Source organism: Daktulosphaira vitifoliae, unplaced genomic scaffold, assembly GCF_025091365.1.
Source record: "Daktulosphaira vitifoliae isolate Bord-2020 unplaced genomic scaffold, ASM2509136v1 Scaffold_2, whole genome shotgun sequence".
Classification (NCBI taxonomy): domain Eukaryota; kingdom Metazoa; phylum Arthropoda; class Insecta; order Hemiptera; family Phylloxeridae; genus Daktulosphaira; species Daktulosphaira vitifoliae.
The window spans coordinates 18,657,347-18,678,251 of NW_026099573.1; the positions used below are offsets into that span (position 1 = coordinate 18,657,347).

At 28.4% G+C, this 20,905-nt stretch overlaps 3 protein-coding genes across 3 annotated transcripts in view; 2 read left to right on the forward strand and 1 right to left on the reverse strand.

The window, feature by feature from the left end:
- Positions 1 to 9,520: 9,520 nt before the first annotated feature.
- LOC126899412 (importin subunit alpha-3-like) lies at positions 9,521 to 13,014 on the forward strand. The gene is made up of 9 exons (XM_050674352.1): positions 9,521 to 9,635; positions 9,707 to 9,914; positions 10,343 to 10,503; positions 11,086 to 11,312; positions 11,507 to 11,632; positions 11,704 to 11,832; positions 11,915 to 12,019; positions 12,130 to 12,364; positions 12,465 to 13,014. Exons 1-9 carry the CDS (start codon positions 9,539 to 9,541, stop codon positions 12,554 to 12,556), a joined length of 1,380 nt encoding a protein of 459 aa, XP_050530309.1. The 5' UTR covers positions 9,521 to 9,538; the 3' UTR covers positions 12,557 to 13,014.
- Positions 13,015 to 16,383: 3,369 nt separating this feature from the next.
- The window catches only part of LOC126899413 (uncharacterized), a 34,432-nt gene continuing 29,910 nt past the window's right edge, over positions 16,384 to 20,905 (forward strand). Inside the window, exon 1 of the mRNA XM_050674365.1 lies at positions 16,384 to 16,392. The gene's annotated coding sequence lies outside the window, so the exon portion shown is untranslated. The remainder of the gene's footprint in view (positions 16,393 to 20,905) is intronic.
- The window catches only part of LOC126899402 (uncharacterized), a 6,483-nt gene continuing 3,005 nt past the window's right edge, over positions 17,428 to 20,905 (reverse strand). Inside the window, exon 2 of the mRNA XM_050674337.1 lies at positions 17,428 to 18,493. Coding sequence (XP_050530294.1) covers positions 17,611 to 18,493 — 883 coding nt within the window. The 3' untranslated portion in view covers positions 17,428 to 17,610. The remainder of the gene's footprint in view (positions 18,494 to 20,905) is intronic.

The window sequence follows — 20,905 nt, forward strand, 5'->3', positions numbered from 1 at the left end:
TACCGATTTTTGTTTTTTAGCTTTGATGCGATGCTAAAAGGTATTAATTTTACTATGGTGTGTGTTTTTTTTTTGTCTGTCGTCACTTTTATCAGCTCTCACCGAACTGACTTCTTTCAACTACACTTCAAAATATCACAAATCGTATTTAATAGAAGTCATTACCCTTAAAAATTGAAAAAAATTTCCCTTGTTCCCTGTAAATGGAGAAAATCCCCAAAAAAATTACAATTTTTAAAATCGATAAATTTTGGCATTTTTTTTTTTTTTCATAAAACTGCTATAACTTTTTGAGGAATGAACCTATTAAACAATTTTATTTTATATAGAAACTATAAATATTATTCTTTCATTTGATATAATTTTTATGAAAACCTGACTATTTACTTGCCCACAGGAGTGAATTCAAAATAGCAACTTTTCACAAAAGTCAATTTTTTCAACTTAACTTTTGAAAATAATCCAAAAAGACTGCATCCTTTAAACATATGTTAAATTAAAGCTTATGTTACGTACTATAAATTAAATAGAAAAATTTGTCCCGACGACTTATCATCTACGTATAAATGGCTGACGTAGTTAAAAACATGCTATTTATATTTCAATTTTAAATAGCTATAACTTTTTTAAAATGTATGGATCAACACAAATTTTGTTTTTAAATACATTTACATATATTTTTATATACCCCTTTTATCCGACATACTTTTTTTTTAAATCGGACAATTTCCCCTTACACAGGGGACGTTTAAAATTTGAAACATACATATACAAAGAAGAACTTTTAAAAATACTACGGAAATCCTGAGTCTTTTAAATATATGGTTAATTAAAGCTTGTTACATACTGAAAGTTAAAAAAAAAAAAATTATCCGAATTTAACAAAATTTATTAAATATTTAATCATATATTACACTTATATATCGTATAACTTGTAATCAGGATATAAATAAGAAAATAGGATATCATTTTTCTTTTGAATAGTCCATTTTTAAAAAATTAAACACTATCTATAGATTTGCGTCGAAGAGTTTCATATGATAGTGATTTAAATTACTGTCAAATATCATCTATACTTGTTTTTTTTATCAGTTTTTACAGTACAGTTGACTCGCGATAGTCCCACTAGTCATTGGTATAATATATCACGAATCGCCGTTAAGTCCTCGCTGTGGCAATAACGTGAGTATGCATTTGTTCTAATTGTGATATTATTACAGTTAACCCTACGTTTTTTATTATTAAGTGATGAGACTCACATTACCATTTATGAAATTGTAAAAAATAGAGAAAAAATTGAAAATTTTATGGAATCTGTTGAAGATGACTCCAAAAGAAAAACTCTTAAATGATTTTTTTCTCAGTAATTGTCTAATATTTTCTCAGTATTCAAATTAAAATCATTAGTAATACAAAATCTATTGAGGCTTCTTCGACTTCTGTTGCTATATTTAATGTTAATCTTGACAACGCATTTAAATGTGTCATTTGTTTTGCAGGTCTATATTAAACAGTATAATTATACATACATAATAAAATTGCTCAATGCTGTAATCTTGAAACTACTATCATTGCTGTACTTTTGTGTGAATTAAAATATCATTTTTTGCTTGAGAATATGAACATAATGTAAATTATAACCGTTAATATATTTAAGGAGTTTTTTAACGCATAAAAATTTGCTAATGCTTTTCTGTGCAATTGAGAATAATTTTTTTCAGCTGATGATAATGAGCTTGTTGTAAAGCATACAGGTATTTCATCTTTACCAAACTTTTGGCTACATATTGCCACAACTCTATATATGGACTTGCATCAGCATAAACAATTATCGGTATCTTAGGATCATAAATCCTTAATAGTTAACAGTCTCTTACTCTAGTCAAACATTTCACGACATTTTTGTATCCATTTAAATTTTACCCCCTTTCTTAAAAGTTGATAAAGTTCATACAATTCGATACTCAGGTTAGGAATAAATTTTCAATAATAGTTTAATAAAAACTTAAGTAGGCTTATAGTTCATTTAAATTTGTTGGTTCTTATGCATATTTTATAATTTCTACATTTTGTTTTAATGGACTTATATCATATTTATTAATCATATGACCTTAACACTACACTTTTTCCCAACAATTTGCACTTCATAATATTTATATGTACATTGAAATCATTCAACCTTTTTAAAACATGCTCTAATTTTTTCTTACACAACTCCTCAGTTAACGCATCTATTAATAAATCATCTAAAGAATAAAATATATTTATTTTCTAAACCACCTAATATTTAATACATAACTGACTAAAATATTTCCGGAGCACTAGTACACTAGTCAACCATTTAAGGTATTTATTGTTAAATATTCTTTACAATTCCATGATATATCAACTGTTGATATGCACCTGATAAATTATTAACACAAAAGACTTTACAGTTTGCTCAACTAGTAAAAAATTCATCTGCTCTAGACAAAGAATAATGTTCTGTTTGTATTTATATACTAATTGTTATCTTTCAATCAATACAAATACGTATACACCTATCAATTTTTTTGGCACTATAACAATAAGACTTGCCAATTCACTAAATTTCACTGGTTCTAACACTTTACTTTCCACTAACTAATTTAACTCATTATTAAATTTTTTCTTTAACTTAAAGGAAAATTATATGCCTTATGAAATATTGGCTTAGCTTATGGTTTTAATACTATATTTGCCTTAAATATTTATACTCTGATTTTGCTCTTTACTTAAAAATCTATCTGGCCATGAACGTCCTAACAATGGTACAATATTTATTTTACTATTTATAACAAGTAATTCCAATTCCAATTCAAATACATAATCTATACTACTAAATAAACTCACATTTAATTTATCAAGTATTTTTATATTTTCACTTGTTTCCAACATTAATTCAACCTTAATATTATTTAACATTTCATCTCTATAAATCTTTTTATGTGTTATTTCACTTATCACCGATGAAAATGTTCCCGTATCAACTTCCATAATTAGTTTTGTACCATGTATCATAATTTCCATTGTTGTTGAACCTACTGACAACTGGTTAATTGCATTATCATTTTCTACCATGATAATTTGATTACCTATTTCATCGCACAGCTCTTGAATTNTATCATTTTCTACCATGATAATTTGATTACCTATTTCATCGGACAGCTCTTGAATTGTATTTTGAGCTTTTGACTGGCTCTAACTACAACATCTATTACAATTTGTATTTATTTGATCTTTTAAATGTTGCCGTGAATAGTAACNTCGCACAGCTCTTGAATTGTATTTTGAGCTTTTGACTGGCTCTAACTACAACATCTATTACAATTTGTATTTATTTGATCTTTTAAATGTTGCCGTGAAAAAAAGCAAAATACCCACTTTGTAGCACTTTAAGCACCTAACAAACTGTTTTAGACTGTTCTTAACTTTTTAATATTATTTATTCCATTTTTTCAATTATTCTTTTTATTTTATTGTTGAATTGCAAATTGGTTTAAAGGTACCTAATATGTTACTTTGAACATGTTTTATTTAATGTAAATTTTTTTTCTTTTAATAAAATTGCACGTAATTTATTTCTCTTATGTCAAATATAAATTGATATCTTAATGCTTCATTTAAAAATGTATCAAAATTTACATTTTAGTAATATTATTTCATTTCGAAAATGTGGTCTGCAATGCTTTGCTCTTCTTTTTGGTCTTCCTTATGAAATTTGTACCATTCTGATATAATATTTTCTTCTAGAGTATTATGTTCTTTAAATGCCTTAATTAAATCTTTATATATTTGGATTTTAGGTTCTTTAGGATAAATTATATTCTTTAAAATGGAATACGTATCATGACCAACAAACGTTAGTAATGATGCTATCTCCTTCGCATCATTGATATCATTCATTTAAAAAAAAAATTGTTTTAACCTTTCCGCGTATTCCAAAAATTGATCCTTTTTATAGATTGTTCGATACTGCAAAACATTTTAAAAAAGATTATTTTAAAACATTATTAAAGCATTATTCAAATGTAAAAAAAAATTATTTTTCTTCGTCGCCATCTGTTAGATTGGAATTGGATAAAGCTTAAATACGACACCATACTGGTAAACGGTCACTAACCAACTGACTTCATTATCAATATACGCATACAATTAATAATCTATATTTATAACAATATATATATTAATGTACAACTATAATAGTGAAAACATTTTTAAACGGCATACATATAAAATGGTCACTAAATAATTTTTTTTCGTTCCTGTATCATTTGATAAAGTCATTATAATGGCTTTGTAAGCTTCAATGAACTATAATTATATATTTACATTATTTTATTATTTTAATATTATAATTATAGTTTTTATAAAAATGCCATAAATTTTACTATATTATGATTATATTAATGTAATAGTACATATTTTAACAGCTTGATGATGGCAATACATTTTGTTTATGGCAGTAAAAAATTTATAGAAGTTATATAGAAATATTTTTACTAATCTTTAAGTATTGTAACATTTTAAATTAAAGTTATTAATTCATTATTACATTAAGTACTGTAAATATTTGAACATTTTATTTATATCTAATAAAAGTATTATTTGTGTTATATTTAATCTTAATAAACCAGCCATAAATAATTTATTTTGTCTTACATTATTTAGATGTTTTTGAATGAACATCTCATAGACTTGAATTCAATCAAACAAAGTATGTTGTAAAGTTGTTAAATATCCAACATGTCATAGATGTTACACGCAATATAGAGTCATAATATAGTGTTTTACGGATATAGTAAATGATATTTTCATATATTTACTTAACATGTAGATGACTTTTAAAAAAGTAGCTCTAGCAGGCGTTAGCAATCCCATAAACATCTTAATAATATCGATTGAGACTCTGAATAATAACATTATATATTTTCATTAAACAAACATCATTGAGATGTTTTTATGGCGGGATTTTGCAAAGTGGGTGGGTAGGTAATAGTATCTATTTATACGATAAATTAAATGAAAAATATAGTGTACCTAATTATTTTATTTTTATCTTTTAAGAACATATACGAACAACAACAGCATTGAACTTTTTTTAAATAGTACTGGAACAATTTTAATATGATTAATATGTTAAAAAAACACAATTTTAATCCAGTTGAGCTTGTAGTCACCAAATATTGAAAAAAACTCCTTGAGAAATTTAGACAAATATCTCAAAATTACGCTACTATAAAAAATATCAACATATATTCGTTTTTATACTGAATTGCACAGTAAAATCATATAACTAAGATGATACTGATTGAACTCCCCCTGGAGTTCAAAATTTGAAACATACATATAAAAATAAGAACTTTTTCAACTTAACTTTTGAAAATACTCTAGAAATACTGAGTCTATAAAATATATGGTAAATTAAAGCTTATATTACGTACTATAAGTTAAAAAAAAATTTTGTTTCGACGACCTACTACTATGTGCAAATGACTGTCGAAGTTGAACAGATTTATTAAATATTTAATAATAGATAAATTTAAATTTATTCATATATTGCACTTATAAATCATAAAACTTGTAATCAGAACATAAATAAGGAAATTCAGTTCATTATTCTTTTGGAATAATCTATCACTTTCTTAAAATTAAACATTATCTATATATTTCCATCAAAGCGTTTTTTATGGTAGTGATTTTAATTACTGTTGGATATCATCTATACTAGATCTGACTATGTCATTGTCACACTGTTCCGTGACTCCACTGTGTTACTGTTGTGGAGTGGGTGCTGTTATTTTTATTACTACCCGCCACGGTTATACAGACGGCTTTAGCATCTTCAATCCTTTCAACTCAAGAATATAATAACGGAAAGCCATTATGGATAAAATGTATTGGGGTTAGGATATGTGTCGCCCTCTAGTGTTTAATATAACTACTTTTACTTTTAAAGAACTATTATCAGTAAATAATTGTTTGTTTTCTACTGGAAATTTATTATATTGTTTTACAAAACCGTTATTGCATAAATTTTACAATGTAACTAATAATCCCGTTTAATTTATTTAACAATACGATTATTTTTATAATTACATTAAAACGTATAACATTGCTATTTGATAGAATTTTCTGATATAAATAAAAATTCTTAAAACAATTAGTTATATTTGTTTTTTTTTTCATGGATGTCTTACTGTTGGCCGCCCTAGAATTGCCGCGAGGCGTTACTTTAGAGCGACTAACGTTGCAATAAAACTCCTCTGCTTACGAAGCATGCATCTATTCGGTCGGAACTCCTCAATCCATCTGTACATGGCCTCGTTCAAGGCACCTGCAACAGCGTGCTCTTTGTCCTTCAAGACTCGGACCCTGCGTGTGGTCCATCTCACGCAAAGTCGAATCAGCACGACCAACGGTGCAGTACCCCCAATAGGCACTCCACATCGTGCGTGTCGCCTCTTATCACTCCCATACAGCCGGACTACAACTGAGCCGGTTACGCGACGTCCCTCTCAGTCGAGTTGATAGTAGTCAGCGTCTCCTTGATGTTTTCTTCCACTATCCACTCATTCACATCTAACAAAATGAATGCCGCAGACATCACCAGGCGATATCTAAGTTTGTCCACACACTCTTGGCATTTAAGAGCTCTTCAAATTTCATCTTGGGGTATTTGGAAAATACATTTACTTCTAAATTTACAAGTACAGCAATTTAATATTATATATTAATATTGTTATTAATAAAAATATATATTATTGAACAAAATAAAACTGTTTAGGATAACATTACTGGTTTAGAACATATATGTAAAATTAAATGACATTTGATTGAATAAATATGTGTTTGAGTTTCGTAATATCTTGTTTCATCTTGCTAATGCAAATATATTTTGATACATTTAAACACATATAATTGAAAAAAGTATTTTAAATATCTAAGGCAGCGCTATCTATTCATTTCGAATTAGTTATTTTAGGTATTTACAGCTGGACTGCGCCACATAGCATGACCTATGAATCGCTATATCAGTATCGGCTCAACTCATTTGGCGGTATATTAAATATAACTACTTGTCGGCCTATTCGTACTTGATCAACTCGCCAAATGTAATGTAACATTAAGACAATGGCAACGAGAAAATTTGTTTAGTTTCGATACAATGCTGAGAACGAATTGATTTTACTTTAACGAAAAAGAGAAATAATGCTCTCTTTTTTTAGAGCTGTCCATAAAAATTCTCAGTTCTTAATAGCCTAAATTTGTTGGTCTATATGACAAAGATAACATGTTTAAACTGGTTGAACTTTTTAGCGCCGAAAACTTAATAAAGAAACTCAATTTTAGGAATTTAAAAATATTTTCTCAAAACTAGGCTATTGTAAAAAAATGTCACTTTCAAAACATTTTTTTCATTGAAAATGTATAATAATCATACTACAACTATGAGTTAATAAAAATATAGAATTTGAAATTGAGTTATGTAGCGATATTTAATACCAGCTATTGATTAGGAGCTAGACCTAATGTGATATTTACAACATTCATCTGTAATTTTTTTACAAGCCAGTTTATTTTCAAAATTCAATAATTTTTGTTCTTTTAACAGTGTTAAAAGAACTAAACCAGATGCCTAATTATTTTAGTAGGTGATTTAATTCGTAATATTAAGTTCAATTATTTCGTTACTCTTTTTAAAAGTATTTTTCTAGTTTGTGAAGCTAGAAAAATTATATAATACAAATAAAAATATTAATTATTGTATTAACTTAGTGTTACATAAGAAATGTGTTGCTAAAAAATTTTTCAAACATTTACGTTTTTATGGAAATACTATAGTCGTCACGAACAAGTAAAATTATTCAAATACTCTATATATAAAGTGTTCAGTAAGTAAGGAAACGGATTTCTAATGTTCTTATTGTTTGTAGCAATTAACTTGATTCCTTACTTACTGAACGTACTGTATACATAATTATATTCTTTTTGCCATGACACTAAATATCTAACAATTAAAAATTTAAATAATAATAAATAATAACAGGAACTAAATAATATTGTCTTCGGTTAATAATTTAAAACAAATTGGTGTGTTTGAGTCTATTGCGATGAATCTATTGGACTTCTCCGAACTAAAGAAGTAGTAAAGCGAACAACTGTCTAATTAAATACACTTTCTGAGGCTTAATCATTTTTTAAAACGTTTAAGTACATTATTCATAGAATTATTTTTCGTGTGAATTTTAACAAATATGGACAACAATAATTTACTGATTTAGTTACAAAAAATGTCGGAGTGGATATAAATTGTGTGCACATATCGACTGCTAGACGTGATAATTTACACCATCTTAATGTATCAATATCAATACATTTTATATGATCCATTAGAATTGAAAATTTCAGTTTTTTTTACTCTTTAGTTAACATTTTTTTTTATTCGTTTTAGCTTGAGTAAAATAAAAACGACGTACACATTTTTTTAACCAAATTTATATATATTTTAAAGTGAAATTATTTTTTATACCCATTATAACTAGTTAACTAACGCAACCAAAAATTATGACTCTCTTTTTTACAAATCATTTATTATTTATACGCAAAAAAAAGATCATTCAATCATATTTTATGATATGACTGTCTTACCATCGTCTCAAACTAATTTTCTGGATCTGTGCTTGTGTAAAACGAGACGGTATGTAAAATTTGACCGTTGTGGAATACTAAGTTAAATCATAGGAAAAATTTGTTGTTATAAATGCAATCTTTTGGATGTGATTTATTAATACATTTTTCATGATAATCGAACACGATTATTGTTTTATTTTCATAAAAAACAAACTAAACTTTTTATATTGTTAACAAGCTTATTTGCACAAACTTTTGTTTAGAAAAAAATCAAACATTTTTTGAATTTTGTGAGAGTTTCAATTTATCTACATTTATTACACGATATCAAACGTCATTGTTTTTTGTTGTTTCCATAACGACAGAAAAGTAATGAAAGTTTAATCTCTCGAACATTCTATTCGAATTGCACGTACGCGTGTGTTAAACTTGATATTTCTAATCGATTAAATCGAGCGAAAACAAAACATATCGTCCCCAGGTGTTTTCATATTTTAGGTTATCTTGACCAGCTTTGGGGTTAGGCTAATTGCACACTCATATACTCGAATTTTATGCTATAAATAACCAGCCGAACTCACGGTTACTATCCCACCCCTGAACGGTAGTTTTTTTCTCGTCCAACTCGTTGTTATACCTTGACGATCGTAGTGCCAATGAGAATCGAGTAAAAAAAAAAATTTATTCTGGCTACAATACTCGTCTATCGCGTAGGATAAATAGTGTTGTTATTTTTTTGTAAAGTAAGACTAATGAATTTTTAAGTGACTTTTTATACGATCTCTTACATTGTGTACGCGCCTTTTTCATTTGCTAATCGGTTTGTTCGTGTTCTGTTTGTTTTCGACGTGCGTCAAAAAGCAAAAAAAAAACAAAAAAAAATACCATGAAGTTGAAAAAAATGGTTCGTTATACACGTAGCAAGAAAGATAAAAAAATCCGAAAGAGGATTGTCGTTTCTGACGTGGTGTATCCGTTTAACGGTAACTGAATGGGGCGGGAGCCGCAAGCCCGTTATTTTGAAACAACACTAGTTTTTTGAATGTATTTTTAGGATTGCGGGACATATCGGAATCCGTAAAACTGCAATTGACACTGCGTTGTTGCTACAAGGAGATTTCGAGCAGAGTTCCCGAACGGAAGTTGAAGGCCGTTCAACTGATTAGGAAACTGCTGTCGGTGGGCCGTGAACCGCCTATAGATGAAGTCGTCAACAGCGGAGTGTTGCCGCACGTGGTTCGGTGTCTAGAGTACCGCAGCAGGTGAGCTACATTTACGCGAAGACACACATCGATGACACGGGGCGAGCGCGTTGTGTTGGTGTGTGTCCTTTTCCATATTTCCTAGAATCGAGCTCTACCATATTTTTAGCGTGCGATTTACAAACAATTTTGAAAATGTATTCTTCTCCTCCAAATTGTCCGTTTTGACTATTAGCCGACCGTTGTTGTTCCGTAATGATCCGTCTATTCGACTATTGGCTATTGAAATTCGAGATTGAGGAATCCCGTCGTAAATTTCAGACGCCAACATTTTGTCGGTAGCCGAGCACTGTAGCCAAGATTAATTTTTACAATTGTAGGTGGAGAGGTTCGACAGTGGAAACATTAAATGCAAAAGAAATTCTTAAGATTACCGGAAAATGAAAATAATTGCGTTTTTCTAAAAGAAAATTATTTTCTTTTTACAGCTATACACTACAGTTCGAAGCGGCTTGGGTTTTGACCAACATTTGCGGTGGTTCGTCTCTTCAGACACAAACTGTCGTTTCGGCAGGAGCCGTTCCGTTGTTTTTGAATTTACTGCTTGTTGGAAACTATAAAGTATGCGAACAAGTCGTGTGGGCCATAGGTGAGTCTCGTCTTGTATTACGATCAACAGTTATGAATCGATGAACAAATACTAACGTGTATTTCACGTGTGCATATATACCGACTAACGACCCTGTTGTCTTGCGTCGATATCGATTTATAATAATCGATATAAAATAAAATGACTAACAACAATAGTAGTAGTAACAACTTTGATATATTCTCTTAACCGACCGTTTATTTTTTCACAATTTTCAATTGTGTTTTTTACTGTTTATATCAGCGGCGATTCGTATTAATGTGCAATTCTAAAAGAAAATCAACCTCTCCTAACCATTGCATCGAACTGTAGGTTACAATTGGTAATCATTAAGGTCATGCGACAATGTGTTGCATAGCTTTTAGAAGAATCGAAAGTTTGAACGAGTTTAAGGCGGTATACAGGGACGTTAGCGGAAAATAAATTTTCTGTGTAAAGCAGCTTGTCAACAACAAAACTTGTTATTTAATAACCGTTAACGTTAAAAAAAATCAGATAACGATTAGTTGCATTATTTTTGTGTAGTTCAGAAAAATCACACCATATATATATATTTAATATAAACGTTTGATTTTATGGCAGGAAATATAATCGGAGACGGCTCCATTCTTCGGGATTATCTGATCGGTTTGAATTTTTTACCAAAACTGATTCATTTTATCGATAGAAGAGTGCCGCCACCGTTTATGCGTCATATATCGTGGACTTTGTTGAATATGTGTCGTCAAACTGAGCCTCCGCTAGACCTGAGCGTTATCGATGAACTAATCCCGGCCTTTAGTATTCTGTTGCACAACGCGGATTCGCGAGTAAAATTTTTGTTTATTACTTTCACTAGGCATTTCTTGTAAAAATCATTTACTGTGTTCGTCGTCGCTTATGTACACGATGACGACGGCCGGTCGACGTGCCCCGTTAACGCGCAACGCGTCGGTACGGCTCGACGATTATTATATCGTTATTATATTATTATTATTATACGGTCGATATGTTTGAATAATAGGTCATAATCGACGTTCTGTGGGGCGTGAGTTATTTAGTCGATTGCGGACATGAACACATCGACCGATTCCTCGACAGCGGACTCGTGTCCAAGTTTGTTTCCTTTTTGGCAGATTCAGAACCCGAGGTAAAAACGATTTTTGTAATTAAAAGAAAAATAACATTATTTGAGTATATTTGGCGGTATGTGTGTTTCAGGTGCGGGCGGCGGCCATGAGAGTAGTCGGTAACATCGGAACGGGAACCAATGAACAAGCTCAGACGCTCATCGATGGCGGTGCGCTGACCGTTTTGCCGGACGTCATGTCGTCCGCGAAAACATGCAAAGTAAATACCGTCAGAAATGACGTACTCTACGATTACACAACCGATTTCGATAATCACACAAGTTGTTTAAATATTTTTCAAGGAAGCCATTTGGTTTTTGTCGAATGTCATGGCTGGAACACCGCAACAAATCCAAGCCGTTATAGATTCCGATCTGTTACCGACAATAATAACTTGTTTACAAATAGTAAGCGTTTTCAACTCCTCTTCTCCTAATCCACATCAACATCCTCCTCCTTTTCTTCATTATCGTTTAAACTCCACGAGTAATTGGCACGTCGACATCCCAATTTTCAGAGAACGTACGACACCCGAAAAGAAGCGGTCTGGTGTGTTCTGCATTTGACTATAAATGGTACCGTCGAACAAAAATTAGCGGCCATACAGGCGGGAGCGGTCGAACCTCTGTGCGAGTTACTAACGTGCGACGACGGTGAATTGGTCCATATGGTATTGGTAGGCCTTTTGAACGTGATAATGACGGTGATGCCCGAAAAAGAAGAATTGTGTTCGGAAATAGAAAACTGTAAAGGTACCGTGATTTTCCATTTTTAGTCGCTGTGTGTTTAATAAACACGATTTCACGGTATCACCCGACCAAACATAACGTCTCACACCGTTAAAATTTGCAGGTCTCGCGACAATAAAAAAATTAAGAAATAATTCCAATCCAGAAATCAGTCGATTGGCAAACGAAATAATGAAAAATGTTTTCATCAATTGATTTTTTTGGAGAAAGTTGATTAAAAATCAAATAACAATAACGACGACGACGTTGCGGAGAGTTCTAAAATACGAAACTGTTAGAAATTTCATCGGTTAATTTTTATTCTTTTGTTTGTCAGCGAATACACTTTTTTTTCGAAACGATATTCATTTTTTGGTTCAAATCACATGTAATTATTATTATTTTTTTATTTTAATTATATATTTTTTGTATAACTTGTGTGTGTGTACTTTATTCGAAGGGGAGCGAACGAGAGAGCGAAAGTAGAGGGCCAAAGTCCATTTTCAATAGTTAATAATAGAACGGAGCGGTAAAAACATAATCCTCAACGATAGTTTGGCTTTCGACTAACATTTTCTCGGTCGAATTATGTTAATAATAACATTTTTATCGTAAATAAAGACGAAACAAAAACCGTGTGTAATCAATGCGATTTTAGGAAAAAAACAAAACAAAAATAATTTTAACTAATAACTTCGGCTATCAATTTTGCCAACAGTTTGTCACGTCTACGATACACAACACTTAAATAACATTGTTCGTTTAGGGGACCGGCAAAAGGACTTCAGAATGTATTACGTCACGATAATCGGAAAAAGGCCTTGACTAGTTATAGTTGGAATATGACCTTGACGTAGTTTATAGGTTTCAAGTCGCCTCTGACGCGATGTTCGCTTGATTGATTGGTTGTGTCAGTAGTCGTAAATACTCGAGTCGTAACTACAGTAGTCGTAACTCTAGTCCGAGTCTCGTATTCGGTTGTGATGCGTTTCATTACGTCCTGATTTTCAAAGAACTTTGTTTTGCAGACGATCTTTTTCGAAAAAAATTTTTGGAATCGCAAATGACCCAAATGATATGCACAAATCATCGGCCATGTCTCTAATAGTCTCAACCGACGATTTCTAAGTACCTTTTTGTTTTCTTTTATTACTCGCTTAATGTGATATGACGTTCATTAGTCGACGTTTTCTGCCGATTTTGGACAACAATGTGGTGGTTGGATTACAACTCGTTGTATATATTAACATTTTCTGACGACAGATATCCAGACTCTGTCCTATCCTCAAATGCTTTCTTCAACATCATCCACGTTTTCGCCTTTTACAATTTGTTCAAAAAATTCAGACACAAATAATAATTACAAAATTCTAATTATATTATTAATAAAAAATTAAGATTATAATAAAAAAAAAAATCACTGACATTCTAAATATAACTAATAGTCGGTCTATTCGTACTTGATCATCTCGCCAAATATAATTTAACATTAAGACAATGGCAATGAGAAAATTTTTTTAATTTAGATACAACTTGAAAATGCTTTGATTTTACCAGAATGAGAATTTTTCCTTCTTTTTTTTTATGAATTGATTCAACATATTATCGCCGAAAACTTAACAAATCAACTCAATTTTAGTAATTTAAAAACAATTTCTCAAAACTAAGTTTGAGTCTTCATCTCTTTCGTTTTTTTTTTGTGTCTGTTACCACTCAATCCCAGCCCTCAGTGAATCGATTTTGATCAACAATACGTCAAAAGATCATAAATCATATCTAGTCGAAGACATTACCCTACCAAGTTGAAAAAATTTCCCTCGTTCCCCTTAAATGGGAGAAATAATTTTTATGTAATTCTTGGTGTTCAAATAGATGATACAATTGGAATATTCAAAACTGTTTTCCTTATAGTTATATCCTATAGTTTTTAACTAATTAGTAATAATATCAAAAATTATTGGTGATAAAAGACATATAATTGTTGATTTGAAATTAGCACGAAAAATTGAATAATAAAAGTATCTTTTTTACTCTGATGAAAATGTTTAGCAGACCATTTATTCATAATTAAGAACAAATTATTACCTAAAAAGTTCTGGGTCAAGTCATTCAATTTTTTATACACGTTTTCTATAAAAGTAATAACTACTTTATAATTATTTATAAATTTTCCAAAAAAATTACAATACTAAATTATTAAATATCAATTTCATACTGCGTTGAATATCTTTAATAGATATTTATTCATAAATTATTTTTATAAATCGACTACTAATTAGGAATAATGATAGAAATAGGAGTAAGTTTTGCTTTTAGAATAATCAATCAATTTCTTAAAATTAAATTTTATCTATAGATTTGCATCGAAGCGTTTTTTATAATAATGATTTTAATCGCTGTCAGATATCATCTATACTTGGCCCAACAATACCACGTCCCCACTGTGTTGGGCTGTTATAAATTAAATTACCCTTAGAAATTTTAAAGTGAATGTTGTTCTTATGAATCTTTTAATTTAAGTTTATTTTTTTAGTAAATAATAATGTTATATTCAGTGCATTTAACACACAGAATTAATGTTGGATCACTAAAATATTGTTATATGTCATTAGACATAAAATGAGCATAAAATGACATAAAATCCATGTTTTCAAATTATAAACATATCTATCGTGTAATAAACCATTAAGATAACTTATAAAGTTTTAAGGGTTTAATTTTTATTTTTGAATTATTACACATCAAGTATTTAAAAGCTTAAATAAAATAAAAATCGGTCCGTTTTAATAAAACAAAAATTGTATTAAAAAAAATTTTAGCCACAATTTTAAATTTCGATTTATTAATTTTAATTATTTTATTTTTTGTCAGTTCAATTATTAATAGGTTGTATTTTTTATTTTTAAATTTGGTGAACTAACGCAGTGAATTGCCACATAAAAATCAAATTGAAAAATAAAAGAATGTTTCAGCATGAAAAACAATTTTTTTTTAAAATAGTGACGCATATAAGTAATTTTAATTATTTCAGTAGAGTCAAACGAATAAATGTGTTTTAACTTACTATAAACAAATATACAATGTGTATCAAGTCGGAATTGACAGACGGTTATCACAAGTGTAATGGAAATCGTTTGAAAAAATGGGCACTATATGAGGGATTAGAACTCGCGGCCCAAGGTATCACAGAAACCAATTTCATAATAAGGCATTTAGATTGATAACGTGAAATGTGGCTGAGGATAAACGGTACTGTGTCATGTGATTCATTCTTTTATCGCCGTGAAACACTAAATTAATTGAAAAATAAAAATAACATAGAGAAATTGTTTTTTAATTAATTTTAGATACAAATCTTTCCATTCGTCAACCATGACGTATTTTTATGTTCACTATATACCTATATCTTATAAGGTATAGGTGGTAATTTCATTTTTTAAATGATAACATACAATGTGCTAAAAGCAGCTTATTTTTATATAGCCTAACCTATTGGTGTTTTATAATGACAGCGGTCTTAATGACTGTTAGATATCATCATTATCAACCTGTCCCACAAACTATGTCCAGCATCAACTATGCCGCGAACACACTATGCTGTGTTTTTTTTTAAACTCTGCCTTTTCTTAGATAGAAAGTATTTTAAAGAAATCAATTTTTAACATTTTATAGTATCACTAAAAAACTTAAATAATACATAATTCCGTTATTGTTATTCACAATACAATGACAGTCGAATGAATTCATTTTGATATATTAAGAGTGAAATTGTTTTGCTAAAAGTTGAACAATAAAATGTGTCAAGTTGACGTTTTATGAAACATTATCTTTTGAATTTAAAGAACTATAGTAGTGTTTGCAAATTTTTTAAGGAAAGGTTCATTATATACACAGTGATGACGATTGTCTTATCCTTAATGTATCACCCTGTATATTATTATATATATTATAATATAATTTCATTCGTTTATATTATTTTTATCTATTATATTAACTAAAAAATTTGAAACTGTAAAAATTTATATCTAATAAACGAATGAAATTATATTAAAAATTCAAACAACATTTAATATTTAAAAAGAACCTCAGACATTTGACTAAAATCAAAAATATGTGTTCCCATTTGAAAAAACAAACTTGAAACTCTTAAAAGACATAAGGGATGAACATAAATAGCATTATATCAACAATATTTAATCGAAATAATTTTTATTTGAATTATTTATATTTTGTGAGTAATTAAGTGAGCTATGATACAAAGATTACTCTATATTAGTCAAATAGCCTCACATATTTTGGAAATAATAATGATTTAAATGAATACATGTGTTTGTTTTAAATCTCACATATGCATTTTTTATTATAACAATATATATTATTGATGTTTTACAGCATAAGGTTATAACTTTAGCTGAATAAATAAATAAATATTCTTTATACTACTGCAATAGCGAAATGAACACACCACGAATAAAATAATTTAAAAATTTTATGTATTAATCGAATTAAAGAAATGCTAGGAAAAATATTAAATAAAAATGAAATTAGAAAGTTCGATTTTCGTTATTTGTAGATAAAATTTTTATACAATATATTTATCATGTATTAATATATAAATATATATATATATATATATATATAATTATATATAAAATAATTTGCCTATAATTAATTGAACTAGATCAGTTAATAAAAAAAATAAACCAATAATTAATGTGCTTTTCATTAATTGATATCAATGATATATTGATATCAATTGATCAATTAATATGAATAATAAATACTAAATATCGAATTTTAATCAATTAAAACATAATTTGTCTAATATATATTAAGAAAAGATGTTTTAAATAAAAATATTTTAATTTATATAATACAAATTTTTTTTTCATAAAATTACACAAATTAAATTCAGATTTTTAACACCAAATATTTATATTTTCTGTATTTAAAAAATAAAAGTGTCAAATTAAGAACAATTTTTTGTGTATTTGTATCTGATACTTGATTTTTGTATTTATTGATATATTTTTCTATAATCAGCTTAACATGAAATAAAAGAAATTCCACATAATTGATTTTTAACAGTTGTGTAAAACTTAATTTAAAATTTTTTTATTTAAATGATGAGTGAAAAAAATGTGAGTCGTTTATAAAAATTGAAAATTATAATTAACAATCTATAAGATTTTAATATAATTAAAAAAATAATGAGGGTTCTATAGAAACGTAAAATTAGGGAAATTAAAAATGTGATAATTATTTAAATTTTATTGTATAATATATTGGTTTACTAATTTACTAAAACCTAAATCGTAATCAGTTTTAACAAAATCTTCACAAATTTGTTTTAAATGTGAACTTATTTTAAGAAATACAAATTTATTAGAATCTAAGGTTTCAGGATCTAAGGTTTCAAGATCTAGGGTATCAGGATCTAGGGTATCAGAACCTAGATTATCAATATGATGTTTTGGTTTAATTTTAAATGAATCTATTAATTCCAAATCATTTAAAATTGGTATGTCAAAATCGCAATTGTTCACAAGAAATTGATAGATTTTAGTATTTGAAAATGTACTAGATAAACTAGATAGAGTTTTATACACTTTTTCAAAATATCTTATTCCTTTTAATATATGATCCATTTTGAATGAAAAATTATATTGGTTTTTCATTGCCTGCACATATGCTGATGTAATTTTTGAAACTTGTTTTAAACACGATAGAGATGTTACCTCATAATCCCATATGAATGCTTTTTTCAACAATGCAAGAATTGCGAGTAAAGAATTTAACATGATTGTAGCTGATGGAAATGTACTTTTCAATGCATTTGTACAAAAAATTAAAGATCCGTAGCTTTTATTTGCATTTTCTATCATACATAAATGTTGCATAGCAGTTAATGAAACAGTAATGTTATTTAATACTGCACTAAATCTACACTTCAACATATGTGCAACGTCTTGTTTTTTGCTGTGAAAATTGATTTCATTTACTTCATCATGTTGTATTTCATTTATATCTTTAGTTTGACTGTTCAACCGAATTTTCGTATGATATAACGATTGCCAATATATCTCCTTAAATAGTGTATTTATAACATAGATTCCGAGATCTTTAGATGAGTCATATGTTGGTGGTATGAGTCTATAAGCACAAAAAATACAAAATAAAGAATTACGATTTATTTATTTCAAAATCGATTGTTATTTATAAAAGTTTTTTCATTAACTCTATTTGTGATTCCATAAAACAAAAATATGAACATTAAATGGTGTGTTAAAAACCTATAAGTTAACTTCGTCGTATAAAGTATATTTGTCAGGTAACAAGAATGTGCTTTGTCAAAGTGATATAGGACTACGCTAAGGCATAGCCTCTCATTTTTAGGTCCATTATAGTCAGTGGTGGTTTAGCTATGTAATTGTAAGAACTATTATGCCATTCTACATTTTATTTCTATTGATATTTTTTCTAAGGTATATTATTCTATGTCTATTTAATAATGTTAATGTGCGAGACTACAACAAAAAAGTATATTTGTTTTTAATAATTTCTTTCATTTACACAATGTTTATTTATGTAAAATCACATATATAATAACATTTTTTAAGAATATTCTCAGTAATACTTTTGAAAATTTCTTTTTTTACTTTTAGCTTTGGTGCGAATCTGAGAAGGTATATGATTTACCATTATGTGTTTTATGACATTACATAATAATATTCAGCTTTATTCAGCGTATCAATATTTTTCGTTTATACATCAAAATAAACTGATTTCTGAATCTAGTTGCACTTATCGTTGCTGAAAATTGAAATACACTGTAGTTATAAAAATTTTTAAAATATTTAAAATATGACATTATTAAATTATGATAATTTCTTTTTTTTTTTAATACTGATCCTAATAAAATATTAATAGGGTATATTAAAGACGATAATGATCTTTGTTATGGTATACTTCTTGTTATGGTATATTTCGTATATATACAAACGCCAAGTAGTTTTTTTTGGACAACCAATTTAATGTAATTATACAGAATTCATTGCTGGGACCCGACTGCTCTCAAGAGCCCAAGGCCCAATTAGATCCTTTGTGGACCGTCATTATGGATAGATTATAGATTCTAGTAGGAGTAACCGGCTACGCCGGATGTGTTTTACAAAAAAAGTATTACATCAGAATCATCAGAATAAATATATAATAAATATTTAATTATCAAAATGAGTAAAAGTTAAAAAGGGACAATAGTAAAATATAATAAATATACTGGTGTCGTAGAAGTTATTAAAATAATATGATAATATTTCATTTTTAACACTATCTTTAGTATAGACGATATTAAAAAAATTGTGTTATAAAGTTATAGGATACATTATTCAATATAAAAATTACAAATAAAAGAAAGTAAATTAAGATTTATGTAATATTAGAATATGATACATCAATAAAAAAATTTCATTAGCATGTAATACTATATAAGAATTGATATTATTCAAAATTAAGAAAGATAAGAGTATAATATTGTGTTATTTTAAATTATTTCCAATAGTTTTTCTTCTTTTTAATTGTTCTAACAGCTTCCGATTCCTCTCTTCTTGTAAAATGACCGAACCATTTAAATCTATTTTCTCTCATTTTATCCATGATTGACGCTACACCTATACTACCATATATATGTTTGTTCCTTATCCTATCTTCTCTAGTTGCTCCACTCAACATTCTAAGTATTTTCATCTCTGCTACTTGTTCTCTGCTCTAATTTTTTGTCAACCTTCCAAAACTCTGAACCATATATCATAGTTGATCAACAGTCTTATATAACTTACCTTTTTGCTTCATTGAAATTATTTTATCGTATACCCACCAGATACTTCTCTTTACTCAACCACTCGCACTTAATCCTGTATCATATATTCTCGTCAATACCACCGCTCTTTTGCACAAATACTTAAAATTTTCCACTTCTCCTATCACGACCTTGCTTATTTTCACTGATCTACTCATTTCACCTACTTCGTGGTTTCCTTTGTCAAACTCATACTCTATATACTCTGTCTTACTCCTCCCATATTATTAAAATTTTAATTTTAAAATTACGTTTTAATTATAATATATATATATATATATTATTAATAAATAAAAATAAATAAAAAACCCAACACAGGGGGGACGCGGCACAGTGGTGACGTCGTATAGATGGATCAAGTATAATGATATCTGACAGTGATTAAAATCACTATAAAAAAAAACGCTTCGATGTAAATCTTTAGATACTGTTTAATTTTAAAAAATTGGTGGACTATTCCAAAAGCTACATGATCTGCTAGTTCATTATTAATATCCTAATTAAGATAAAGTATGTAGAATGAAAAAGGGATTATTAAAAAATATTATTTCTCATAAAAAAATAATGTTGATCCATACACTTTTCAATATGTCATAGCATTATAAAGTTAAAAATGTAAAAAATAAAATCGAGAATTTTCACACAATAATAGCATTCGGTAGCCATTTTCACCGTGAAGATAAAATAAAGTCCGAAATTTTTTTTTC

Excerpts from the sequence above, each read along its gene's own strand:
- LOC126899412 (XM_050674352.1), top strand. The coding sequence starts at position 9,539 with ATGAAGTTGAAAAAAATGGTTCGTTATACACGTAGCAAGAAAGATAAA. Across the intron at positions 9,636-9,706 it reads CGTGGTGTATCCGTTTAACG|GATTGCGGGACATATCGGAA; the intron begins GTAACTGAATGG and ends ATGTATTTTTAG. Across the intron at positions 12,365-12,464 it reads GGAAATAGAAAACTGTAAAG|GTCTCGCGACAATAAAAAAA; the intron begins GTACCGTGATTT and ends TAAAATTTGCAG.